Here is a 21,968-nt window from a genome sequence, read left to right as displayed (position 1 = left end):
TGCTCATCCGTCTATTTAACTGATCTCAGGTCCATACAGCTCACATAATGTACAAGCAAATACAGCAAACCTAAAAACTTCCAGCTACAGTAAAAAAAAAAAAAATTCAGCTACAGAATTTTCTCTTTCAGTTTTTCTTCGATAATTTGTATTTAGTGTGCACTACAATGGTTAATGGGACGGTACCGACTAGTTAGACCTATGAGCTATGGGTGGCTTGAGATAACAGCAGCATTGAATACAAATCATCTTCAGAGAACACCCCTTTCTGTCATGCACAAGGAATATGTTTGCTAGGGGATATGGACTTAAACCAAAACTAGTGCAGGCTAGGCCATTCATATATAAATTATTCAAAACTCCATACCTGCAATATCCTATGTAGGTCCTGGCTCCTACATCAATTTGCCACTATCAATCCTTCCTTCACCTAGCCAAATTTATCCCCAAATTTTATATCCCAGGTCACTGAGGAAAACTAGATTCTAGGATATGCCAATATGAAAAAAAAACCCAAACTTTCAGAAGAGCCCAGCAGGACATAATATGTTTGAGATGCTGGTGAGCTGGAGAAAACTTAAAATTGTCTCATAGGATTTTTTCTTCATTCACTGTAGCAATGACCGAACATGGTCAAGTACTTGGAACAGCAAAGAAAGAATCAGAGTGGCTTTTATCCACGTGTTGCTAACCATATCTGTGCATTATTTTGGGACAAACTCCTCAACTGCTTTTGCAACTAGACTCCATCCTTATTCAATGACGTGGACAGAGTTGGTTCAGCAGAGTAACAAGCCATCTGAACAGCCCAACAAGAGGCTTCCTCCACATCCTCTGAAAGCACAGAAGATGGTTGGCTCCGTACTACTCATTTAGGGTAGACATAGCTACGCAATCTTGCTGGGATTCAGCCTCCTCATATGTAGAAGCTGCCTACGGATAGCTGGGCACTTCAAGAGTATGAAATTTAAAATTTAATTCTCGCAAATAAAAAAGTTGAGAATGGTAAATTTGAAGTACCCTCAGCCACACTCCAAAATCTACTGGAATCGGTGGCAGAATCAAATATTTTACTGGGTCTTTATCTATGTCTTTCACACTTGAGACATGGGTGTGCTTGGACTACTGATGTTGACCAGAGTATGCAGATTGATACTTGCAATGTCTAAATCGAACTGACAGACTCCACTTACCCCCTGTGCTTTGCGAACTAGAACAAGAATTCCCTCATCTCATTTCATTCACAGTCTTGCCCAAAGGTTTCTGCTTTCCCTCCAAGGTCTCTTGTATTTGTCCCACAGAAACAAATTCCCAGATGAATTCCGAGGGACCTGATCCTATGTGAAAACGTCTATTTAAAAGTGCTCTCTCACCATTCTTGGCAAGCACCCAGATACAACACACATGTCTGGCAGAAGAATTTGGCCCACAGACCGTTTTTAATTAAATGCTTGTCTACTGATACTAAACTGAACTTCAGTGGCATAAGAATGCTGCAAAAATGATTAATCTTAAATTATTTCCTACGTAATTTACAAACTTTATTTCTACAAACTGGAAGAATTCCACCTGTGTTAAAACAACAACTACTTAAATATTTGAAGTTGAAAAAAATGCTGGATGATAGAAAACAGAGAGAAATCCTCCTATTTCATTTTGGAGAATAATATTCAAAAGGGGAAAAAAAAGGTGTTGAGATACTTTATTAGCAACTAAGCTAACTTCAGCTACCAGCAGGTCTGTTCTTGGAAAACTATAAATCCATTATTTTTGTAGGCATATGACAGAACAAATGAGGCCTGAAAACAGTATTTGAAAAGATTCAAAATAGTAAACACCACTTACAGAATTTTATATTTACTTAAAATCCAAACAATATGACATCTATCCATTTCTCTTAAGTAGCAGAAATGACTGCAAATCCTTTTGTTAAATATCCATTACTTGTACTCTAATTTTACTGGCTAACAAAGCAATTAATTAATCTATTCAGATTGCTATTACTTTACTGTATAATATAACTACAGGTACTTTTGCCGCACAGGGAGCAAAAAAATTCAAAAGGTGACTCGTGCACCCACTCCCCACACTCAACACTATCCACTAACTCAGGTTTCAACTACCTATATGTCATCTTAAATACTGAGAAGTTCAAGGCAATTATTTTACAGCTATTCTAAATCCAAAACATAAACCATCTTCTTTCAGCACAATATACAAGCAAGCTTTTCCCTAATTACCAACCTTGCTGTTTCTAGATTCATGCTTTAAACTACAGGAACAAACAAGAACATTCCTTGTCATTAAAATATCACTAAAGAGATGCTTTAATGTCTAAAGAGATGCTTTAAATCCTTCCTGTTCAAAAATGAGGTATCTAATCTTTAAGAAAAACAACACACTAAAGGGGATGAGCAGGCTAAAACTTACATTTACACAAAGATATATTTACTGCAAAAAAGTAAATACAAAATAACAAGACGTGCCTAACTACTGTAGATATCTTTTAAAATATCCTTCACTCAGATTAAACTCTGTTAAAATGTGCATAGACCAAAGCATTACAAAAATTAAAAAGACTTTTTGTTTTTTATTTTTGTAAAAAACATCTTGAAAATTTTACATTGCCTAGATTTACAAAGTCCTGTAACTTGTTCATTATTACTTATGTGGGTGGACTCATCACTGCTGCATGCATGTACTGCATCATGCAGATCACTGCAAGTGACCTGCAGTTCAGCCAATGCTGTTGTTCATCACTTAAAATTCTCAAATTTATTTCCCTTCCCCCACAAGAAAAATATATAAAAGTGAAAATTAAGGCCAGTGTTAAAAAGCATATACTGTCTCCCAGCTCTAATAACTGCAAGACATTTTCCATACAGGAGACATTTCATCTGGATTTTCTTAATTAACTTGGACAAACTAGAATCAGATTTTATTAGTATAGAGCCTTAATTCCCAATACTTTTAGCCTGTGAAAAGGAAGTTTACAAAGAATTAGTCTCTCTGTCCTGCACATGTATCAAAATTTTGCTACTTTATTTACAGTACAGAAGACAATCAGCCTGGACCACAGTTAGTCCCATTATTCTCTTGTGTCAAAGGATGAAAAATTTATGAGGTGGCACTCTTAAAAAAAATAGCCTATGACAGACTAATTGGACCCTGTACAGATAAAGATTTCTCATGATCAAAACAAAAAATAAAATCAAACAGCCACCATCTCCAAACTCCCCACCATAAATCATCCACAACGGAACTTTGATGTCTCTGTGAATAATTCCACTGAAAGAATAAGGGGAAAAAAATCTCTTGCAATTGATCTTTATACCACACTGATAAAGGATAGAAAGGATTGCCTTGCAAATAATACCCATACCACTCTTCATTAGGGCTGTTTCAATCTAAGGTCTTTTTGACTTGAATTACATTTTTCATCTTGTTCTCTTTCTTGCCCAATGAAGAGTTTAGAGTTTCAAAATTTCCGTTACCAAATCAGCCTGTTGAACCCAGTGAAGAAAAAGCCAATAGTGTGTAATTGTTCCTGTACACATACCTAATTTGTACCCTCAGTTCATCAGTTAAGATTATAAAATGAGTTATGAAGCTGAGTAGACCAAATAGATTCTCTCTATTGAGAGGTTTTCCAGCATATTTCAAGATTTCAACAAGTCTCGGTCTTGAATATCAAGCTGCCTGCATTTGGCTGTAAGTTTAATTTTTCCCCCTAACTTTGCTGAGGCACTCATAAGTTGCTCTCCTTATACAGGAGAGAAAGCAAATTGCAATAGACATACAAAAGAGAACAACGTACCTACTTAATTTCATTTTTGTTTGTTTTGTCAAAATGATCACTCAATGTCAAAGAAGCTACAATATATACCTAAAATACGACTTCATACAAAGAACAGGTGAGTGTATAAAGTCTTACAAAGGTACCTAAATCAGTAATAATTTTCTTCTCCTCCTGCATTTTGGAGGAGATGCATTCCTGTTAAGCTGCACTGAGACTTACCCTTATTATTGTATTTCTAGCATCCCTTCCCTCTGGCTGGTCAGTACAATAATAACATTTGAAATAGCTCATAAGCTGAAATTCTTACCAGCCCCTCTTCACAAGCCTCACAAGATGCAATCACTCTTATGAGCAACCACAGTATCCACTGGTCTCATATGCCCCAGTCCCTAGCAGCTGAAGACCTGCACACCATCTTCATCACTGAGGCCAACAGACACATCCTCCTCTACCTCCTCCTCAAGCTGAAGGCTCCCAAAGGAGTACTTATTTCTAGGCATGGGAGAGGAGCTCAGTACAATGGGATTTCCAAACACCAGGGGGTGAGTGAAGGGGTTAATGATTTCTGAGTCAGAATCGCTAGATTCTGTCCCACTGCTGGTGGAGCCCTCCATCATCTGCATTGCAGCCACATGATCCATCACGCCACCGGCACGCAGCGACTGCATGAGCGGGCTCTGCTTTGACTGTGTCCCAGCTGGCATACCATTGGCCACTATTTTGCCTTCTGGAGAAGACATCTTAGCCACCTCGCCTCCTTTACAATACCTCTCTGATCTACACTCCTGCCCAGGGGTTGAGGATATCTGGCTCAGGATAAACGGATCTGTAACTGATTTATTGCAGAGATATGGGACTTTCTGCACATGAGGCCGTTGAGAACCTGGAGAATATCTGCCATACCCGTGGCAGCTACTGGCATGGCTGTCCTCCTCCTCAGTCCTCACCCGGCACTCATGCCCATTTTCTGAGACATAACCCTGAGAACCAGTTCTACTCAGACTCATGTTAGGGCTTGACCCTTTGCTACTGGGAGGCAACGGAGTGGCCAGTGGACTACGGCTCCCTGGCCCTCTAAACATTTCATCAACCAGTGAGCTGTGTCTTGGCATCCTGGGGCTTCCTCCAGCGTAGAAGGAGACATTAGCTGAGTTATCATCAAGGTACTCTTCAGAGAGATACTGCGAAGACTTTATAGAGGCTGAGGAATCCCTGTACCTAGTTCTATTGCGATTTTCATCTCTATAGTGAATATAGGCACCACTGGTCAAATCACCCTCATAATTGTCATTTGTTTGGGAATATGACTGGGTTATTTGTCCTCTGAGGAGATCATACTCGCTATCTACATCACTGCAGTCAATGAAAGGAATGGAGGTGCTGCTGCCATGAGCAGCCCTGGAAGCTGGACCTGTGCTTGGTTGCTGTGACTGAGGTCTGTTCTGCTGCATCCTGTCCTTAGCCACCTCCTCCTCTTCCTCCACTGTTGACACCACTGCTCCATCCACCTTTCTGCCTTCCTTTGGGCTCTTCTTCAAGGAAGGGCTCTTGTGCTGTCCAGTATCTTCTGCTGAAGCCTTCAATTCCTTCCCTTGCCGGCAGCTCTGAACTGCTGCAGCATCATTGTCATCCCCATAGGCAAAGGTTGAACTCTGGAAAGATAAAAGAGGGAAGACAAAGGGGGACGGAGGGATGGGAGGGAAGAGGTTTGGGAGGGAAGGGAACCAGAGAGAAAAGGCTATGTGTAATTACGCACCAGAATTTTGCACTGCATCTTTCAGCAACATAGGAAAGCAGAAGGGGTAACCCAAGCTTCAAAATTAATTAGAAAAAAAAAACAAAAACAAAAAAAGAAAGGTCTCTGATCTTAAGAACGGAAAAGTACATAAGCTAAGCAAGGGAAGACAGGCAGACAGAATGCAGTGATAGGTAAAAAGGGGTATAGTGTTTGAGGTGTTTCAATGCCCTGAGGCATCCATCAACACTATGAACATCAACCTGTTTGCATTCCTCTGAGAAGCTGGAGGGACAAAAAAGATAAATGCGTAAGACAAATTTTGCACAGCCTACTTACATACACTAAAAAAGCCATCTGTGGGCTTTTGAACACTCCACATTCAATCCCTGGAGCATACCTGCCACTAATTCCTGAGCTGGCTTTTCTGCACACAAAAATATGTCACATCTGCCCAGTAGCCATGCTCCATCTGCCTGAGCTTGTCTTAGCAATATTAAATTGCTAAAAGATATTTGATAGGGGCTGCGTTTGCAGGAGAATTTTCTGAGGTTCTTGGATTTGTAGGAATGAGAGGGCCTGAAATATCGAAAGGATGCAATGTGAGGAAGGTGAAGGTGCGGTAGCTTTCTTAAATACACTAACCTAATAGCTTGCTCCTGCCATTTAGCTTTATGTGAGGTTATGTCATTAAAGGTTCACCTCCACAAACACAGATGAGCACAGAAAACACTGGCAGGTGGAGGAACCCAAATGATCTAGTCAAATAATCTAGACCCAGTTCCTCTGGGGCTGTCCCAGTAGAGCCATCACCTTGGTCTGTATGTATCTGGGATGCCAGCAACTGGAGACACCAGAGTATGTGCATATTGATTGGGTGGGGAGGTCAGTATGTGCAGCTGCTAGAAAACATTAAACTGGACTAGTCTGTGAGTAGGTTGAGCTGGGTTGCAAGTACTGGAGCAGCCATAAGTCAGGCCAGACACTGGTAAGATGATGGGGCCTGGGGGTCAATTACTGGTAATGCCATACATCTGGACCAGCTATTGGAGAGACACCTCTGCATGTGTGTGTGTGTGAGTGAGGTAACTGGGAACCAGGGGACACAGCTGTCAGTTACGGGGTTAGACTGGGTGTCTAAGATTTATTACTGGAGGAAACTTCAACATGTGTGTGTAGGTTTGAGTACTACCAACTGGAGTGAGTGGCTGTGAGACCTGGGGGCTTGTATGTCCAGGTGCCAGCCAACGGGAGACTTGGGGATCCAGGGGCCCACCACTGGATGGACTGAGTTTCTAAGACCAGTTGCAAGAGGGATCCATATCGTATATATATATACACAGACACATATTTTCCACTAATGAACTTTCATTCTGATCAGCCAAAGAATGAAACAGGGTGAGACCACTGGCACTGTTTGCATTTTGTGGGAGTGCTGCTTTCTGTTTGTGTTTACCTGGCTAGCCAGCTGGCTGTGTATGGGTATATATATATATAGTATATGTGCATCTATGCAGCTGCCTATAGTGAATACATGCTCAGCCTTACTACTAGCTGGACCTGGGAAAATGCAGCTGCTGCAACCTTGCTGCTATTGGATTTGCAAACTCCTAAAACATAACAGCTATTAACATAAGACAAATAAATTAGGTATCTACCAGAGACAATGGCTGAAAAGTACAGAGATGTTATTTTTCTGAGGAAATAATTCTTCTTCTCTGTGGTTAACACAACAAAACAACTTGGCATGGGCAACCAAGACTACCCAGTGAAGGAAAAGAATACAACTTTTCCCAGATGCAATAACCAGCTACAACCTAGGACCCCAGCAGTAACACTGTGGATTGCAGTTTTTCAGATGGTCATTAGTACAACTCAGACAAGCTCACTATTTATATTTGCCTGGTTGTCTGGAAGCAACTCTGTTCCACAGTGGAAATGAACCTGTTCCACTTGCAAAACCTAAAACTTATGATACCCAGGGCTCCCAGTTAAATGGAAAGTGAGCAGGAAACTATGCTTCTAGAATTTCAAAACAGCAGTCAGTGGAGAGAAATGTAAGAAGTGTTTAAAAGGCATGATCCAGAGTTTCACCAACATCACTGACTTGTTTTGGCACCTCTGCATGCTGTTCTGAAGGCTGCGCAGCCACACTTCTGATGGAATGAATCTTGCTGTGTTTCCTGGAGATAAAAGGAAAATCACAGTAAGAAGCCATTTCATTTTTTTTTTCTACGAGCAGGATGAAAAGACATGCTTCCTTTAAAACAAAACCTTTGAATAGCAGCTTTCATAAAAGTTTGCTACAAAACAGATTAACATTCCTCCTTTCTGTAAAATTTATATGTGCTACACATTGCAAACCATACCATTGTAAGAAAAGGGAGAGGCACTGAAGCAAAAATGTTCTATCACCAGAACATGAGTCATAACCAATGAACTGCTGCCACAGTGTCCGTGACATTTTGGCCACTACTTTCAGCTCACCAAAAGCAAGATAAGTTCAGACATAACCAGCTCTAGCAAGCTGGAAGCTTTCCCTGGAGACCTCTACCTTGAGGTTGGCTAAACCTATTCCTGTTACTTTCAGTTTTATTCTGAAGTGAATAAGTTTGTTCACACACATTAACCACATCCCACCAAAAAAAGGTGCAAATCAATATGGGAGGAACACTCACTGCTGAAAAAAAATGATTGAAGACTATAGATTTTAAGTAAACTGTCAACTTCTGAGAAAACATTCAGGACCAAGGGGGTATTACACAAGTGATGAACTATCAAACCAGCAAAGAAGGAATTTTTCACTTGGACTAGTGCCAAGATCTTAGGAATATAACTAAATGGACTTCACAACTTTTCTTTGATTAAAACATTTATTTACTTCCTCTCACCTTTCAAACTGCACTTTTTTGTGCCCTCCTTCTTTAACATAGTCAAGAACTTGCTTTTGAGTCCGACCACTGGAAGAAAACCACAATTAAAATATCAATCAGATGCTGAATTTGCCATGTTTAATACAATATATCACCTAGCCATCACAAACATGTATATGGCCTGCATATGAAGTTACAGCAATGAGAAAGGTGTTTGTCACTATCAGCAGAAACTCATGTAAGATCGTAAGTGGACCTGGTCAGATACACACAGGTTTTTATAATTTTGCCTGTTACTCACCTCTTTTTTTTGCTATGGAGCTACTTTTTGATGCCATTTCAGAACTTCTTACATTCAGTTGTGTGCCTTTTCTAGGATCATTACTGGGAAGTCACCACAATACAAAGTTACCCAAGCATTAAGTTTGCCTCTTATGAACAAAGAACATTCCTGAATCCTTTTGAGAGTCAAATACCAGCCTTACCTGCTATCAGTAAGCCCTAGAACCAAGATGAAAACCACTGAAATGCATTTCTTGACTCAGTTGCTAATGTGAAACACATTGACTAAACATACATACATTTTCTGCAAAGTTTTAGGCTGGAAATAACTCTCTCCCCTTCTGCTACAGGCCATGGAAAAGTAGTGAGAAAGCCCAGCACTTCCTGTTGTGCAAATACATAAACTCCAAAGGGAACCAAGAGCAGTGAAGTAAACCCACACCTCAAGAATGTTTAGCAGAGATCCAAATCCTTCCTATTCATTACAGGCTTTAAACTAACTGAATTACCACAAGACCTGGAAAAAGTTACTGAATGGACAGAGCACAGACCACAGTGAGTGGAGGAGGTAACCAAAGCCTGCTCTCCAAACCAGGAGGTAAACTGGATGCACCTACAACCTTCTATTTACTCAGGCAAAAACTTAACAATTATAACTTGCTTAGCCTAACACAGGTTTAATTTACTTTGTAGGCAGGAAACAAAGTGGGGAGGGAGAATGGCCATATCTACTATGTTCTTGTGCAAGGCAACTGGAGTGTACAGTTTATCTCAGCAAAGAGAGTTTCTGGCTGTGCAGCTTATATCAGCTCCACAAACAAAACAAACTGTATGAACAAAAGGATTTCCCCCTCCCTCCCCACATACACTATACAATATCTACAATGAAAAAAATAACTATTAAAAACCCTCCTACAGCTCTAAAAATATCATGGATAGACTAGGCCTTAGTGTAGGTGGTTGTCTCACATAAAACCTTTGCAAGCTTAAAGGTCTCAGTATAAAGACAAGACATTGCTTTTAACTGCATAAGCAATAGGTTTACCACAAGAACATGTAACAAAAATACAAATCTCCATTCTGATACATAGGAAAGATCCCATCCTAGAAGCACAGGATCTAGAGAGTACTAAAAAGTTGCTAGCTAGTGTTGCTTAGGACACAGGTGAGTTTTCTTATGTGAAACCAGCTGCAACCTACGCCCTTTATATCTTATCTCCAGCAAGCTACTTTGCAACAGCTACTACAAAACGAATGCAGGCTTTTTCCTTACACTGCTCCGGCCGAGAAGATGTAATAGAAAATATAAAGAGGCAAACTGCAATATCAAAGAGAGAGGCTGAAACTTAAACTAGGTTTAATCCTACATCATTATGGATGTGATTTTCAAATGGGGAGGCAACAAAGATGGAAAAAAGAAAGCAAGTCTTACCTGAATCTAAATGATGAACCTCTAGAAAAAAGAACAGGTTTAGGCTTTGGTTTCGGTTCCTCAAAAAGCCTGAAAAAGGCATGATGCTCCACACAGATCTTCCAGAAGGACTTGCAAAAATCTCTACTGGCCATAAGGAATTCCAGGGTGTCCTGGAACGAACTCTGAAAATTAAGATAGCATTTGCAATGTAAGCAAGCAAGCAATACACATTACAGAGAGGCACTGACAAAGCAGGTGCTATGCTGAAAAAAAAAATATTTTCCCAACTCACTGGCTTTCAGGCTTAACAGGCCCTAAACTTCCCACTTTGAGATATCACTGATCTGCCTGGCAGTATCAGAGCTATTGCTCGAACTTCCTTTGCTTGATAAATAGGATAGAGATAAAGCAGTGGTATTAACATTAGCCCATGAAGAGGTGGTTTACATACTATAACTTAAGAGCCCCTGAAACAGTATCAGAGTGGCAGCCAGAATAAGATTCTGTGACAATGAGTTTTCATCTCCTTTGCTAGGATTGCTCATCCAAGATGTCAGGTTGATTGATGTGTGCAGTAACACACTAACTGTGAACATATGCAATTAATTTTAAAAATCTTCTTGACGTGATTAAAATACGTTTAATCTGTGAGTAAAAATTTACCAAATAAACTTTGGTCAACTCCATCAATTCCTGACAAAGACTTACATTCACATCAGGCCGTAGTTTGATAAGAAAACGTTTCCTCTTGAAGCTCAGCTTTCGAACCTTAGCCCAGTTGAAGGCATTGATCTTGGTGTGACCCTACAGAGAACAAAGCCATCAGAGTTTAAGCATTCCAGATCTAAATGGAGAAATCTAAACCACTACAGAAAGCTTGACATAAATGAATCATCTACTAATTTCATTTGAAATTATGATATTTCTTAACATTCATCCTCTGATAATGCAAATGTGATGTGATTGAAAGTGTGTACCCCTCAGGTACCAATACAGGCTGGGGGATGAAGGGATTCAGAGCAGCTCTGCGGAGAAGGACTTGGGGGTACTGGTGGATGAGAGACTGGACATGAGCCAGCAATGTGCACTTGCAGCCCAGAAGGCCAGTTGTATCCTGGGCTGCATCAAAAGCAGCGTGGCCAGCAGGTCAAGGGAGGTGATTCTGCCCCTCTGCTCCGCTCTGGTGAGACCCCACCTGGAGTCCTGTGTCCAGCTCTGGAGCCCTCAGTACAGGAAAGACATGGACCTGTTGGAGAGGGGCCAGAGGAGGCCACAGAAATGACCAGAGGGCTGGAACAGCTCTGCTGTGAGGACAGGCTGAGAGAGTTGGGTTTTTTCAACCTGGAGAAGTCTTCAAGGAGACCTTATTGTGGCCTTTCAGTACTAAAAAAGGGGCCTGTGAGAAAGATGGGGACAGACATTTTAGCAGGGCCTGTTGTGATATGCCAAGGGGTAATGGTTTTAAACTAAAAGAGATTCAGGCTAGACATGAGGAAGAAATTTTTTCATTATGAGGTTGGTGAAACACTGGCCCAGGTTGCCCAGAGAGGTGGTAGATGCCTCATCCCTGGAGACATTCAGGTCCAGCCTGGATGGGGCTCTGAGCAACCTGATCTAGTTGAAGATGTCCCTGCTCATTGCAGGGGGTGGGACTAGATGACCTTTGAAGATGTCTTCCAACTCAAACTATTCCATGGTTAAACTCTTGCATATTTATAGAACTAGGCATATTGAGTCAATGTGAAAGTATCTGACCCAGTATCCCTGCACAAAAGAGGGTGGCCCAGCTTTTGCCCAGATGGTGTTATTTTGTTCCACTATGCAGACTCTGATTTTCAGTGGGCTAAGCCACCCCCCAGAGGAACATCCACATCCTTCTCTTTCTACTAGCTACAGAGAATCCAGATACCTAACATGGCCACCTCACTTTGATGGGTAGATTTCTTTCCTCTTTGTCTGTCTACAGGGCAAAATAAACACCCCTTCAAATATCACTTAAATGGAAGGAAAAAAAACCCAGCGACTGAAAGTTTTGTATTGGAAGTGCAAAACACTGTGAGCTTTTTGACCTTCCATAGGGAGCAACAGAAGTTAAATGAACCTAAACAAATTGCTTGTCTCTGAAGACTCACAAAATGCATTTCTCCACAAAAGCTATTAAAAACCACAAGGAGACAGGAAACCTGAGAGAAATTATCTTCAGAACACTACAATTCCCAGCCACTACATCATTAACTCCTACTCTCTAGAAGTCTCACTCTTAATCTATGTTAGAAGGTATTGGAGGTATTATTTTAAAATATTAATTATAGTAGTTTGTTTAGTAAAGACTTCAATACAAACATGCCTACAGCACAGAAGTTTCAGAGCTACTACAGGATTGCTAAGTGCAGAAACCCACACTGATTTGGGCACAGTTACCAGACGGACGTAGGAGTAATGACAGTGTGAATATATCTGCTAAGTCAACCTGCTGTCGAAGAATTACATAATTAATCTCTCCTAGAATATTCAGCAGCGCTGACACTGACGTCTAAATAAACGGCAGGCTTTAAAATAAGTCTGACTATTGCTTATGCCATTTGTGAGTGAACTTTTATTTTCCTTGAGGTCATTCTAATGAGGTCGTCATATTTCAGTATCTACCAGTTATACTCAAACCAAAAAAGATCAACTTAAGGTCCTTGCCCTATGAAGTGCTTGAAGGAAGCCCTAAGCCAACTGCCAAACGCCAATTGCTGGGCAGACCCCAGAGGATTAGAGCCTGATCCAGCAAAATTTCCAAGCTTTTCTGAAAAGTTTTCCCCAAAAAAGCCTGTTTTGAAAGTCCCAAACACAGCAGGACAAGAAGAGGTGACTTAGTTTTAGACGTTTATAAATCAGACCTTGGGCCTTCAACCTGCAGCTACATCTTTACAGAAGGATCCCACCTGTCTGCTGGGACTTGGTGATGTCTCTGCTGTTTTGTGTGGACACAAAATTCCAGCTGTGAGACAGTCTCAATTTATAAAGCTTTGCAATTAATTAATTCACCTGATGAAATATCATGGGGGAAGAGGGGAAAGGTTTGAACATACAATTATTTGAGTTATGTGCATTTCTAACAACACCCTGGTGCTCTCATGCTTCAACCTATGCTTCAGTTTTGGGGTTTTACTAGCAACCCATTTAGTTGATTGGGATTCTTTTTTTAAATTTAGAACTCAGAGCATTTGGGTCAGACATATTTCTGGCTTTGTTTGATGCTGTTGTTTTTCTTTATAAAAGGACTCAAAGTACTTTATAAGGTTGGAAACACTAGTATTTGAACTATAATCAAACAGTTAAAATGAACTGTCTTTCTTGACAATTATAAAAATTGACATTTTAAGGAACAGTTTACTTACTAACACAGAGTGAGGTAAGTCACATTTTGGATGCTAGCAGACCTAAGTTCATCTGAAGTGAAAGCAGTTCACACCAGCTGACTACCTCTATCTTCACAACTGTAAAAGCCCAATTTGTTATCTACTCAAGGGAAATTGCAAAACAAGAATTTGATAAATTTACTAATGATGCTTCATGAACATTTATTAAGCTGAGTGGGGTAGAAGACATAAGAAATCTACGGAAAATACTTTGGATCTTTTAGGGAAAGATGTAAGATTCATGGATTCAGCAAAGGTAGAATGGTCATGGCTGGTGAAGAAAATAGTAAAAACTCTGACAAAGTAACACTATGGAGAGCTGACATTCCCTATCTACATCCTTCTCCATGTACTCCAGATGTTTGTTGTTTTGTCCCTGCTTCAAAACCATTTTGTATGCACCATGCCTGCAAGATCTACCTGCTCCTGTATGTAGGAGGTGTCAGCATGACCAACTTGCAAATTGTGAGCTGTGGGTCAGTTTGCATCCTGAACAGCACATTGTGGCTGCAGATGGAGTTCTACCCTGTTCATGCAAACAAGGTAAGAGTTCCTGGAAGTGAAGGACCTAATGCAGCTTATAAAAGGTTTAAGGTTGTTGTTAGAAAATATTTGGAAGTTCTGAATTTTCCCAACCAAGTTCTTTCAGACATGGCTGATTGTCCTGAATTCTTCTCGCTGTAAGAAATCTCTCTGCTTTATAACATAAAAAGTCATGTCCTGAGTAGCTCTAACCTGAAACACCAGAATGCCTGTGTTGGCAACAGCCAGGTTGATTTTTGTCCCTTCCCTGTCCTTGGCTGGATGCAAGCGTATTCCATACATCTCCAGCCGACGGGCAATCTCCAAAAGCTGGAAGTCTGACTCTGCTGGTGTCTGTCCCCTTGAAGAAGAAAACAGAGAAGACACACAAATTCTTCACACCTTTTAATAGAGATCAACAAGTCCTCCAGAGAACAAAGAAACATTTCATCAGAGAGTGAAACCTGTCAAATGTGTAATATCTGTATGGCTTTTCCATGTCCCCAGACTTACATCAGCTAGAACTACTTTATCTTATTCTAAATGGAAGCCAAAGAAGCAACAGATTTTATGGTCTATTAGAAATATTGATTACTCCAATTCTGAGACACTTAATACTGCCAGGTTTTGAACCATTAGCTTTAGCAGAATTCACTACCTTTACACCTGCTATTGGAAAAGACATGCTGTAGTCCTAAAAAAAAAATAATAAATAGAAATGTGTAAGGATGTTGTTCATTGCAATACCAAAATGCAGTAAAACGTAAGAAAAATGTAATATAAAGGTTGGGAACCCCCAATGCTAAATTAATCAAGACAAAATTACACAAAAGTTTTTACTATTACTGCTATGAAACTCTCTACCACTCATAGCTAATTCAATGTATCTCAAAATGAAACTGTTCAGGTCTTGAAGTGTTCTTGACAGCAAAAAATACCTTTCCATGCCTTATTTGTAATTCTTTTAACCATCTTCTTACTACTAGTCTTTTCTCCAGGCCTTAGGATACTTGAATCCTATTCCCTCCAAATCCTTAATCCTGCAAGCAATTTGTGCCTTTCCTAAAACTATCATTAAACCCCTTCTTCACCCATCTCTAAATATAGCACAGAAAGGTGAAAAAGCAACATTCAATGTCTTTGAAATAAAAGACTGCTATCAGAAGTGCCTGACTGATCATTCATCATCTGCAATCATACCTGCATGCACAAAATCAGCAGTGAAGCATTTTGTATGAAATAGACTGTAAAATAATGGTATGCTTGAATTAATATCAAAATCAATTGCTCTTTAATCCTCTTGTTATGATGAGGGGAGAAAGGCAGGAGTAACTTTCTGGAAATTCATAAGCTTGAACATTTTGGAGAAGAGACCTTTGAGAAACTCAGAGGTCCAGATGTCTTTTGTGCATATAATGCAGCATATATTTACAGTTAGAACAGCACTAACGGAAAAGAAGTCCAATAACAAGAAAAAAGTCTTACATGTGACTACGGTGGAATTCCATGATTTTGTCTTCTAGTGCTTCTTGCTGAGGTATATACTTGTTCTCGGCTAAGTGTTCACGATCTATGGTTTCATCAAAATCCCCAATCTCAGCTATGGAGAATTTCAAGAAAAGTCTGTTAAAATCTTGTATTAAATCTGAATTATTCAGGCAATCCAAAAGGTACAGACAGCTGGGAAGAGAGCAGGGAAGCAAACATAATTGGTTGCAAGCTGTGTCATGGATTCACAATTCAGATTCTCACTATGTTATCTTCCACACATTCCTCCCTTCTCCTCTGTGTTAGTACTTGATGCATGAGAAGAAGCCCAAGGATTCCTCCCATCCACCACAACCAAGTAAGTAGCTGTTGGATGTCAACTGAACAAATGATGCTATCATGGTGCTGCCTTGACTTGTGTGTGGGATAAGTGGAGGGTGACAGAAAGGACAGCACCGATCCAACAGAACTCATCCATCTCTCTGTCACACCTGCTGATGCTCAGGTGCCTTTTCCTGAATCAGCCAAGTGCCAGCTTCTTCCCTGGGCCTGTGCCTGTAATCTTTAGCAGAAGATGTGAAGAGAGATGGTTTTGTTTGCTTATTTGAATTCAGGCACATATTCCACCTCACGGGGTTATGAAACATTTGTCTTCCTTGAATTTTGCAGCAGTTTGAGACACATTCTGTCTCCCTCCTCCTCGAAGTTGCTCCCATCTGCTGCAGTTATTCAATACCGTGTGTGCAACAGTATGTCACACCCACTTTCCATTTTGCAGCCCATTCAGTGAGATTTCCTTTCTTTTTTGAGGGGGAGGAGGTCCAGGCAATTGATGTGTGGGTGCCAGATTACTATCTGGCTGCCTGCTATTCTTGGAATGCCTCTGAAAATCTTGCTATTAGCTTTTTCACTGAACAGCATAGCAGCCTCTGCCTGCAGACCTGCTGGAATAATACCAACAAAGCTACCACAAAGGCTGCTACCTTAATAATGTCAGCGAAGTTAAAATGCGGTGCCCTTAAATTAAATCCAGGCTGCAGACAGACACATCATTGCACACTTGACCTAGGATGTCACAGGCCCAAGCTCAGATCCTTGCCTCATCCTCACCTCAGTTCCGCCCATGTAAATGATCCCTTAATCCAGTTCTGTCCAAAATAAACTGGTTTACAAAAAAAGAAATCTTTTAGATTATGTTACTGTGGGTTATTTGTGACAAAAGTTTGCCTGAGATCAGATGTACCTGCAAATGTGGAGCAGGGGCAATAACCTTGCGTAGGCAGGGAAGATGAGGACCAAAGCATCTACGAATGACAGAGCAATAACCTTTCAACTCAAATTGCCTACAGCCACATGATGACTTTTTATACTTCGGAGACCAGAGTTAGAAAAGAGTTGATAACAGAAACTGTCTCATTTCCACCCCCTCCCTCATCCCATCTGCTCTGAGTCATTGGCTTGAGACAGCAGAAATACTACAGAATATTTGAGAGAATTCTCCTTTGTAAAATGTCCCTTCTGTCCCCATCTCGGAAACTGCTTCCTCACTCCAGCTTTACTCGCCCCATCATGACAAATCTTTAGGGTCCGTTTTTAACCCTAACTCAAATGAAAGGCAAGTTTCTGTTCTTTAATGAAGCTATAAGCTCACATAGGTTTGCAACACCTCAAATAGCACAGGCCCTGATTCTTTAAAATTCAGTTCATATCCTCTATGTCCTTGTACATGGACGGACTTAAACCACATTCTATAGGGCTTTCTTCAGATCCAAGAGTACAGAAGAGTCTTCTACATGATTTCTATAATGCTCTCTACATTTGCCAACTGGAAATTCATTAACCAAAATTGTCCTCCTGGCTTTCAAGTTACTTCTGAATTTGTTCTTTTTGACCTTGTATTCAAGAGGCTTTTCTTTCTCTCCTTAGCTCTCCTTTTCCACCTTAAATGCCTTTCTAATAGCACTTCCTCTAGAATGAGAGTTGTATTTTTAATATTGTCAGACTCGCATGTAACTCTTCTTTAAAATCTTCTCATGTGTTCTAGCCAAAGATTGATTTCCACTGATGCTCCCTTTCCTCTCATCTTGCAAGTGCATTACACCATGCTGTGTTCTGTCTGCATTAGCACTTCTGATATCTCTAATGCTTTGTATTTCAGCTCTTCTTCTTTAATCAGTCCATCTTCTTACTTCACACGCTCACTTTAGTGCACCATTTGCCATATTAAAGTGTCCTCTCACTTCCAACACTTTCTACAATGCTTTTAAGGTATTTTTTAATAGAATGTTTCAAATCTAAGTTTCAGTCTGTAATATACACACACTAATTTAACAGAAACGTGCTTGCTGTCATTTTATGATTTAACATAAATAGCACTCTATAATCTCACAACATGGACATAAACTTGTATACACCGTGTAAGGGCCTCCTGGAATGATATATCCCCCCATGGAAACTACTTGTAGGCACAGCATCAATAAGACATACATATATACCTAACCCCTCGCAGTCTCAAGTCTTTTCACTTTGATATCATGACTTCTATCAGCTGCCTAATTTTCTTTTTGTTGCACACAAATACGTAATTTTTTTTTAGCTACTGAGTAGTAAGCTAGAGAGAAAGCAAACACAAAAGACAGCCACGTAGGTAAGATACAGCCATAGACTATTCAAAGGGAAAATTTTCACTGAAAAATGTTAATGAGACACAAGATGGATAAATATATAAGACAGCTGCAAACTTCTAGCAGAGGTTTCTAGCTAACACTGTTACACAAAAAAGGAGGGGAAAAATCCTAAACGGCAAAAAACAGTCCAGCTTGCAGTGAGGAGACAGGGAGGTGAAGCAGCACTGCAGGTGCACCAAGAGGCACAACATCCCTCAGCCCAAAATTGCAGTTCAGATTTTGTGAATACCGTCTCACTTCTACACGATGAATCTCTCACCTCTCTCCTTCTGACACAAAGGAAAAACTCAATTTTTCAGTACAAAAGTATTTTACTGTACTCTCCCCATAAGGAGAGTGCTTCTTGATTCCAAAAATCTCAATTCAGAATGACTCCGCACTTCTAGCTCACAAGTGAAGGGGACAAAGGACTAGAAAGATTTCAAATGCATGATGGTCATTTCCAGCCACTCAGGAAAATTATTTAACCCAATATTATAATGCATCTCAGCAGCACAAGAACAATGTTGGGGAGTTGCCATTTTTTTACACTTTGAAATGAATGTTTCTTGCTAGCCTGCATGAGTGTGTCGGGGGGAACAGCCAGGTGTATAACGGAGAAATTTTGAAAAAAACACTGAATTAAATTTGAGTTTGTCCTGGTTTTGTTAAAAACAAGTTTCTCTTTTAGTGAATTTGCCTGTCAGCTAAAGCCTTCATATTAGCTGCATTTTCCTGGAGAACCAGACACATGTTTTGGTAAACAAAGCAATTGAATGCAAACTTATTGATAAGCATGGATGGACATCTCCCGAGAGGGGCAACGAGGAATAGGTGACCAAGAAACTGACCAACTGTGTATAACATCCCATTCACGTGAATACTTCATATAAAAGCGGGAGATCACGAGGATCTCGTTTTTTTCCCTTTCCCTTTTTCCCTGCTGCTTATGGCCGACATTAGGAGAGGACCTTGCTAGTCATCCCTGCGAACTGAGGCCTAGTGACAGACTGAATCCAGCTCCGGTTGGCTGCAGAGTCCAATCCAGGACTTTGGTTGCCGGCTCTGCAGTTGCTGAGACTTTCAAGACTGGTTTTGTATATTTTGTATTATTTTCTCTATTCTTATTAGTAGCATTAGTAAAACATTGTTAATTTTTCCAACTCTCTTCTCTCTGTCCTTCTTTCTCTCCCAATCGCCTGTCCTGAGTGGGAAGGGGGGAGAGGGAGGGGCAAAAAAGAGGAAGTGGGGAGGAGAGGGGGTTAACAATACATCTGCCAGGGTTTTATTGTCACCCCGCAATCAAAACCCTCGACAGACTGTGGGGAGAAGGGAAAGGGACAGCTTGTAAAGGTGAAAGGACACGCTGTGTTTCATCCTTTTATGCTGTTGCTTCACGAAAACAAGCTATAGCAGTTGAACTCTGTGCAGTTCAAGCACCAGAGCTGTAGATAGTTCAGTGAAGAACTTAAGCAATAAGAGAGAAGTAAGATACTAAATAGGATCCAAGTAGAAATCACGGGAAAATAATTCACCTAAAGTATAAGAACTCAAGAGAGAATGATCATGAAGTAATATTTCAAATGAAGAGAGACACATGCATTAAGGCATCCTCTCCCTAACATCTTTCTTTGGTGCATGGACATGCAGTAGGAAAACTCACCCTCCTAGAATGCAGTGTAATAAATGATACTCAATTTCCCCCAAACGATCAAGCCTTTTTTTTCCTGAGATGAAAGGAAGTTAGAACTAGTTTAACTGAGGAAGGAACCACAGTTGGTGTGCTGGACACCATAATGGGAAAAACTAAAAGAGACTCACTTTTAAAATGACATAAGGAATATGAGGAATATGGAATTTCACAGAGGGTCTTGTACAGCCTGCTGCTCCTCAGTTGCACCAGACAATGATAACCATCGCAAATAAAATGCCACGCAATATTTGTCTTTCCAACAGCAATTGATGAGAAACTGCCCAAACACTCAGACTTTGACAAAGGATCGTGAGATTTATCTGTTCATCACTAAAGAACTTCTGAATGTCTTTCTTGACTGTAATTTCCATACAACAGCATTTCAGTGGAAATATGCAATACTGAATTGTACAATGACCACTCAAAACCATGGTCTATTACAACCATTATACATGCTACTAAGTGTTTTTTCCTAATGTTATTCTCAAGACAAGTATCTGAAAGGCTTAAAATGGAAAGCATACACTGCCTTTCAAGTGATCTGGAAGCTAAAAAAGCTTCAACGTCATGAACAAAGTTAATGCATGATTTTACTACACAGTCTTATTGTGGACACTTTGCAACTAAAAAAAAAAAGCTTAAAATCTGTTGTTTTTTTTTTCTTCCCTATCGGTTTCCTCTTAGGACTGTGATTTAGTCTGGCATTCTAAGCATGTTTATTTACTACATTCTCTAGACAGCATACAGATCTCCAGGAATTGGAACCCTCTGCTGACATTATACAATGTATAATAAAACAGGAACTGAGGAGAAGAATTCAACCTGCTTTCCACTGCCTGCAAATCTTACTTTTTAAATGATCCTAGGAAGACCATCAAATGTAGAGCTTTAAAAATGCAAATCCAGTGTCCAGCAGCTCTTCCTTATTTGAAAGAGTAAATTATCTGTATTTGAATGGCATTATACAGAAATACAATAAATTGTTCATATGGCTTAAACCCGTCCCTATGGCAGCTATTAACAGGTAACCCAGCAAAGCATGTCCAACCCATCATCCTGTTTATCCTCCTGGAAAGAAGATAAAAGGGAACTTACACTGCACTATGTGTGAGATTAAGAGGGCAGTGCTGGTATCATTACATGTTAGCCTTCCCTGTGCCAGGTCCTGCTTCACTTGCAACGCAAATAGGTACCTGCAAAACAGAAGTGAACAAAAAGAGTTACACAAAGCACCAGGGAAAGAGGTAAAAGTATTTCAGTGCCACCTCCATTTTTGGCTACATGTTCCTCTCACTTTTTGAAATCTACAGAAGTGATCTGATTTTCTTAAGTTTAGAAGCTAAACAAAACATAGCAGATACTGTATTGCAGCCATTACAGTCTTACACTTTGCAGAACGGAAAATCTCTCTCTTTTTTCTCTCTCCCTCCTTCTCCTTGAACCAGAGCAATGAGATCTGGAAGTGATATGACGGTGGAAGCAAATGCGACAGCTATTAAGTGCTCAGCAACTGCACAGCAAGCAGCACTAGATAATGGAGCTGCTTGTAACTATGAAGAAATGCCAGATAAACCAGTGATACAGAGTTATCAGTTAGTTCTCATAGAACACAAGGAGAACTCCAAACTCGCACCTTGGCACTCACCTAGGAATGAGGAACAAGATCTCAACAGAACAATTCTAGCTAGCTCTGATACTTGTGTGGTCCCATTACCTGCACCACCTGTGCACCAGCACTATTAACACATTTGCTTCCAAACTATCTCAGCCACACAGGGCAACTCTACATAGACAGTTTAAGTGCAGAGACATCGCAGGTCCATGGCATTACTTCAACATTTAAATTTCTTCTAGCTTCAACAAAAACTGAAATTGCTTAGTTCCCCTCAGCATCAAATTCTTCCCTAGAAAAAACAAAAAAGATCTAGCTGTAAGCATTTCTCCTACTGTCGGTATGAAACCCAGACTGGTTAGACACCCTCACGAGTCCTCCAAAGACTGCAGCTCCTCTGAAGAACTCCTACTAGGATCTAAATAGTTTATAGTAAGACTAGATTTTAACAGGTTCAGTGAAAAGCTCTCATTTGAA

At 40.3% G+C, this 21,968-nt stretch overlaps 1 protein-coding gene across 4 annotated transcripts in view; it reads right to left on the bottom strand.

Annotated features, from left to right (window-relative positions):
- FARP1 (FERM, ARH/RhoGEF and pleckstrin domain protein 1) overlaps positions 1-21,968 on the bottom strand; it is a 225,339-nt gene that overhangs the window by 43,910 nt on the left and 159,461 nt on the right. For 2 of the 4 annotated variants that reach the window (XM_065057309.1, XM_065057313.1), the window contains exons 6-13: positions 20,975-21,072; positions 15,518-15,632; positions 14,246-14,393; positions 10,812-10,907; positions 10,122-10,285; positions 8,426-8,494; positions 7,642-7,717; positions 5,211-5,451 (exon numbers count right to left, since the gene is read on the bottom strand). In XM_065057309.1, the coding sequence (XP_064913381.1) occupies positions 5,211-5,451; positions 7,642-7,717; positions 8,426-8,494; positions 10,122-10,285; positions 10,812-10,907; positions 14,246-14,393; positions 15,518-15,632; positions 20,975-21,072 (1,007 nt within the window). The remainder of the gene's footprint in view (positions 1-5,210; positions 5,452-7,641; positions 7,718-8,425; positions 8,495-10,121; positions 10,286-10,811; positions 10,908-14,245; positions 14,394-15,517; positions 15,633-20,974; positions 21,073-21,968) is intronic. The other 2 variants (XM_065057321.1, XM_065057329.1) reach the window with 1 other exon arrangement.

This window comes from Columba livia, chromosome 1, assembly GCF_036013475.1.
Source record: "Columba livia isolate bColLiv1 breed racing homer chromosome 1, bColLiv1.pat.W.v2, whole genome shotgun sequence".
NCBI classification, from domain to species: domain Eukaryota; kingdom Metazoa; phylum Chordata; class Aves; order Columbiformes; family Columbidae; genus Columba; species Columba livia.
This window is presented reverse-complemented; position numbering and strand designations above follow the sequence as displayed.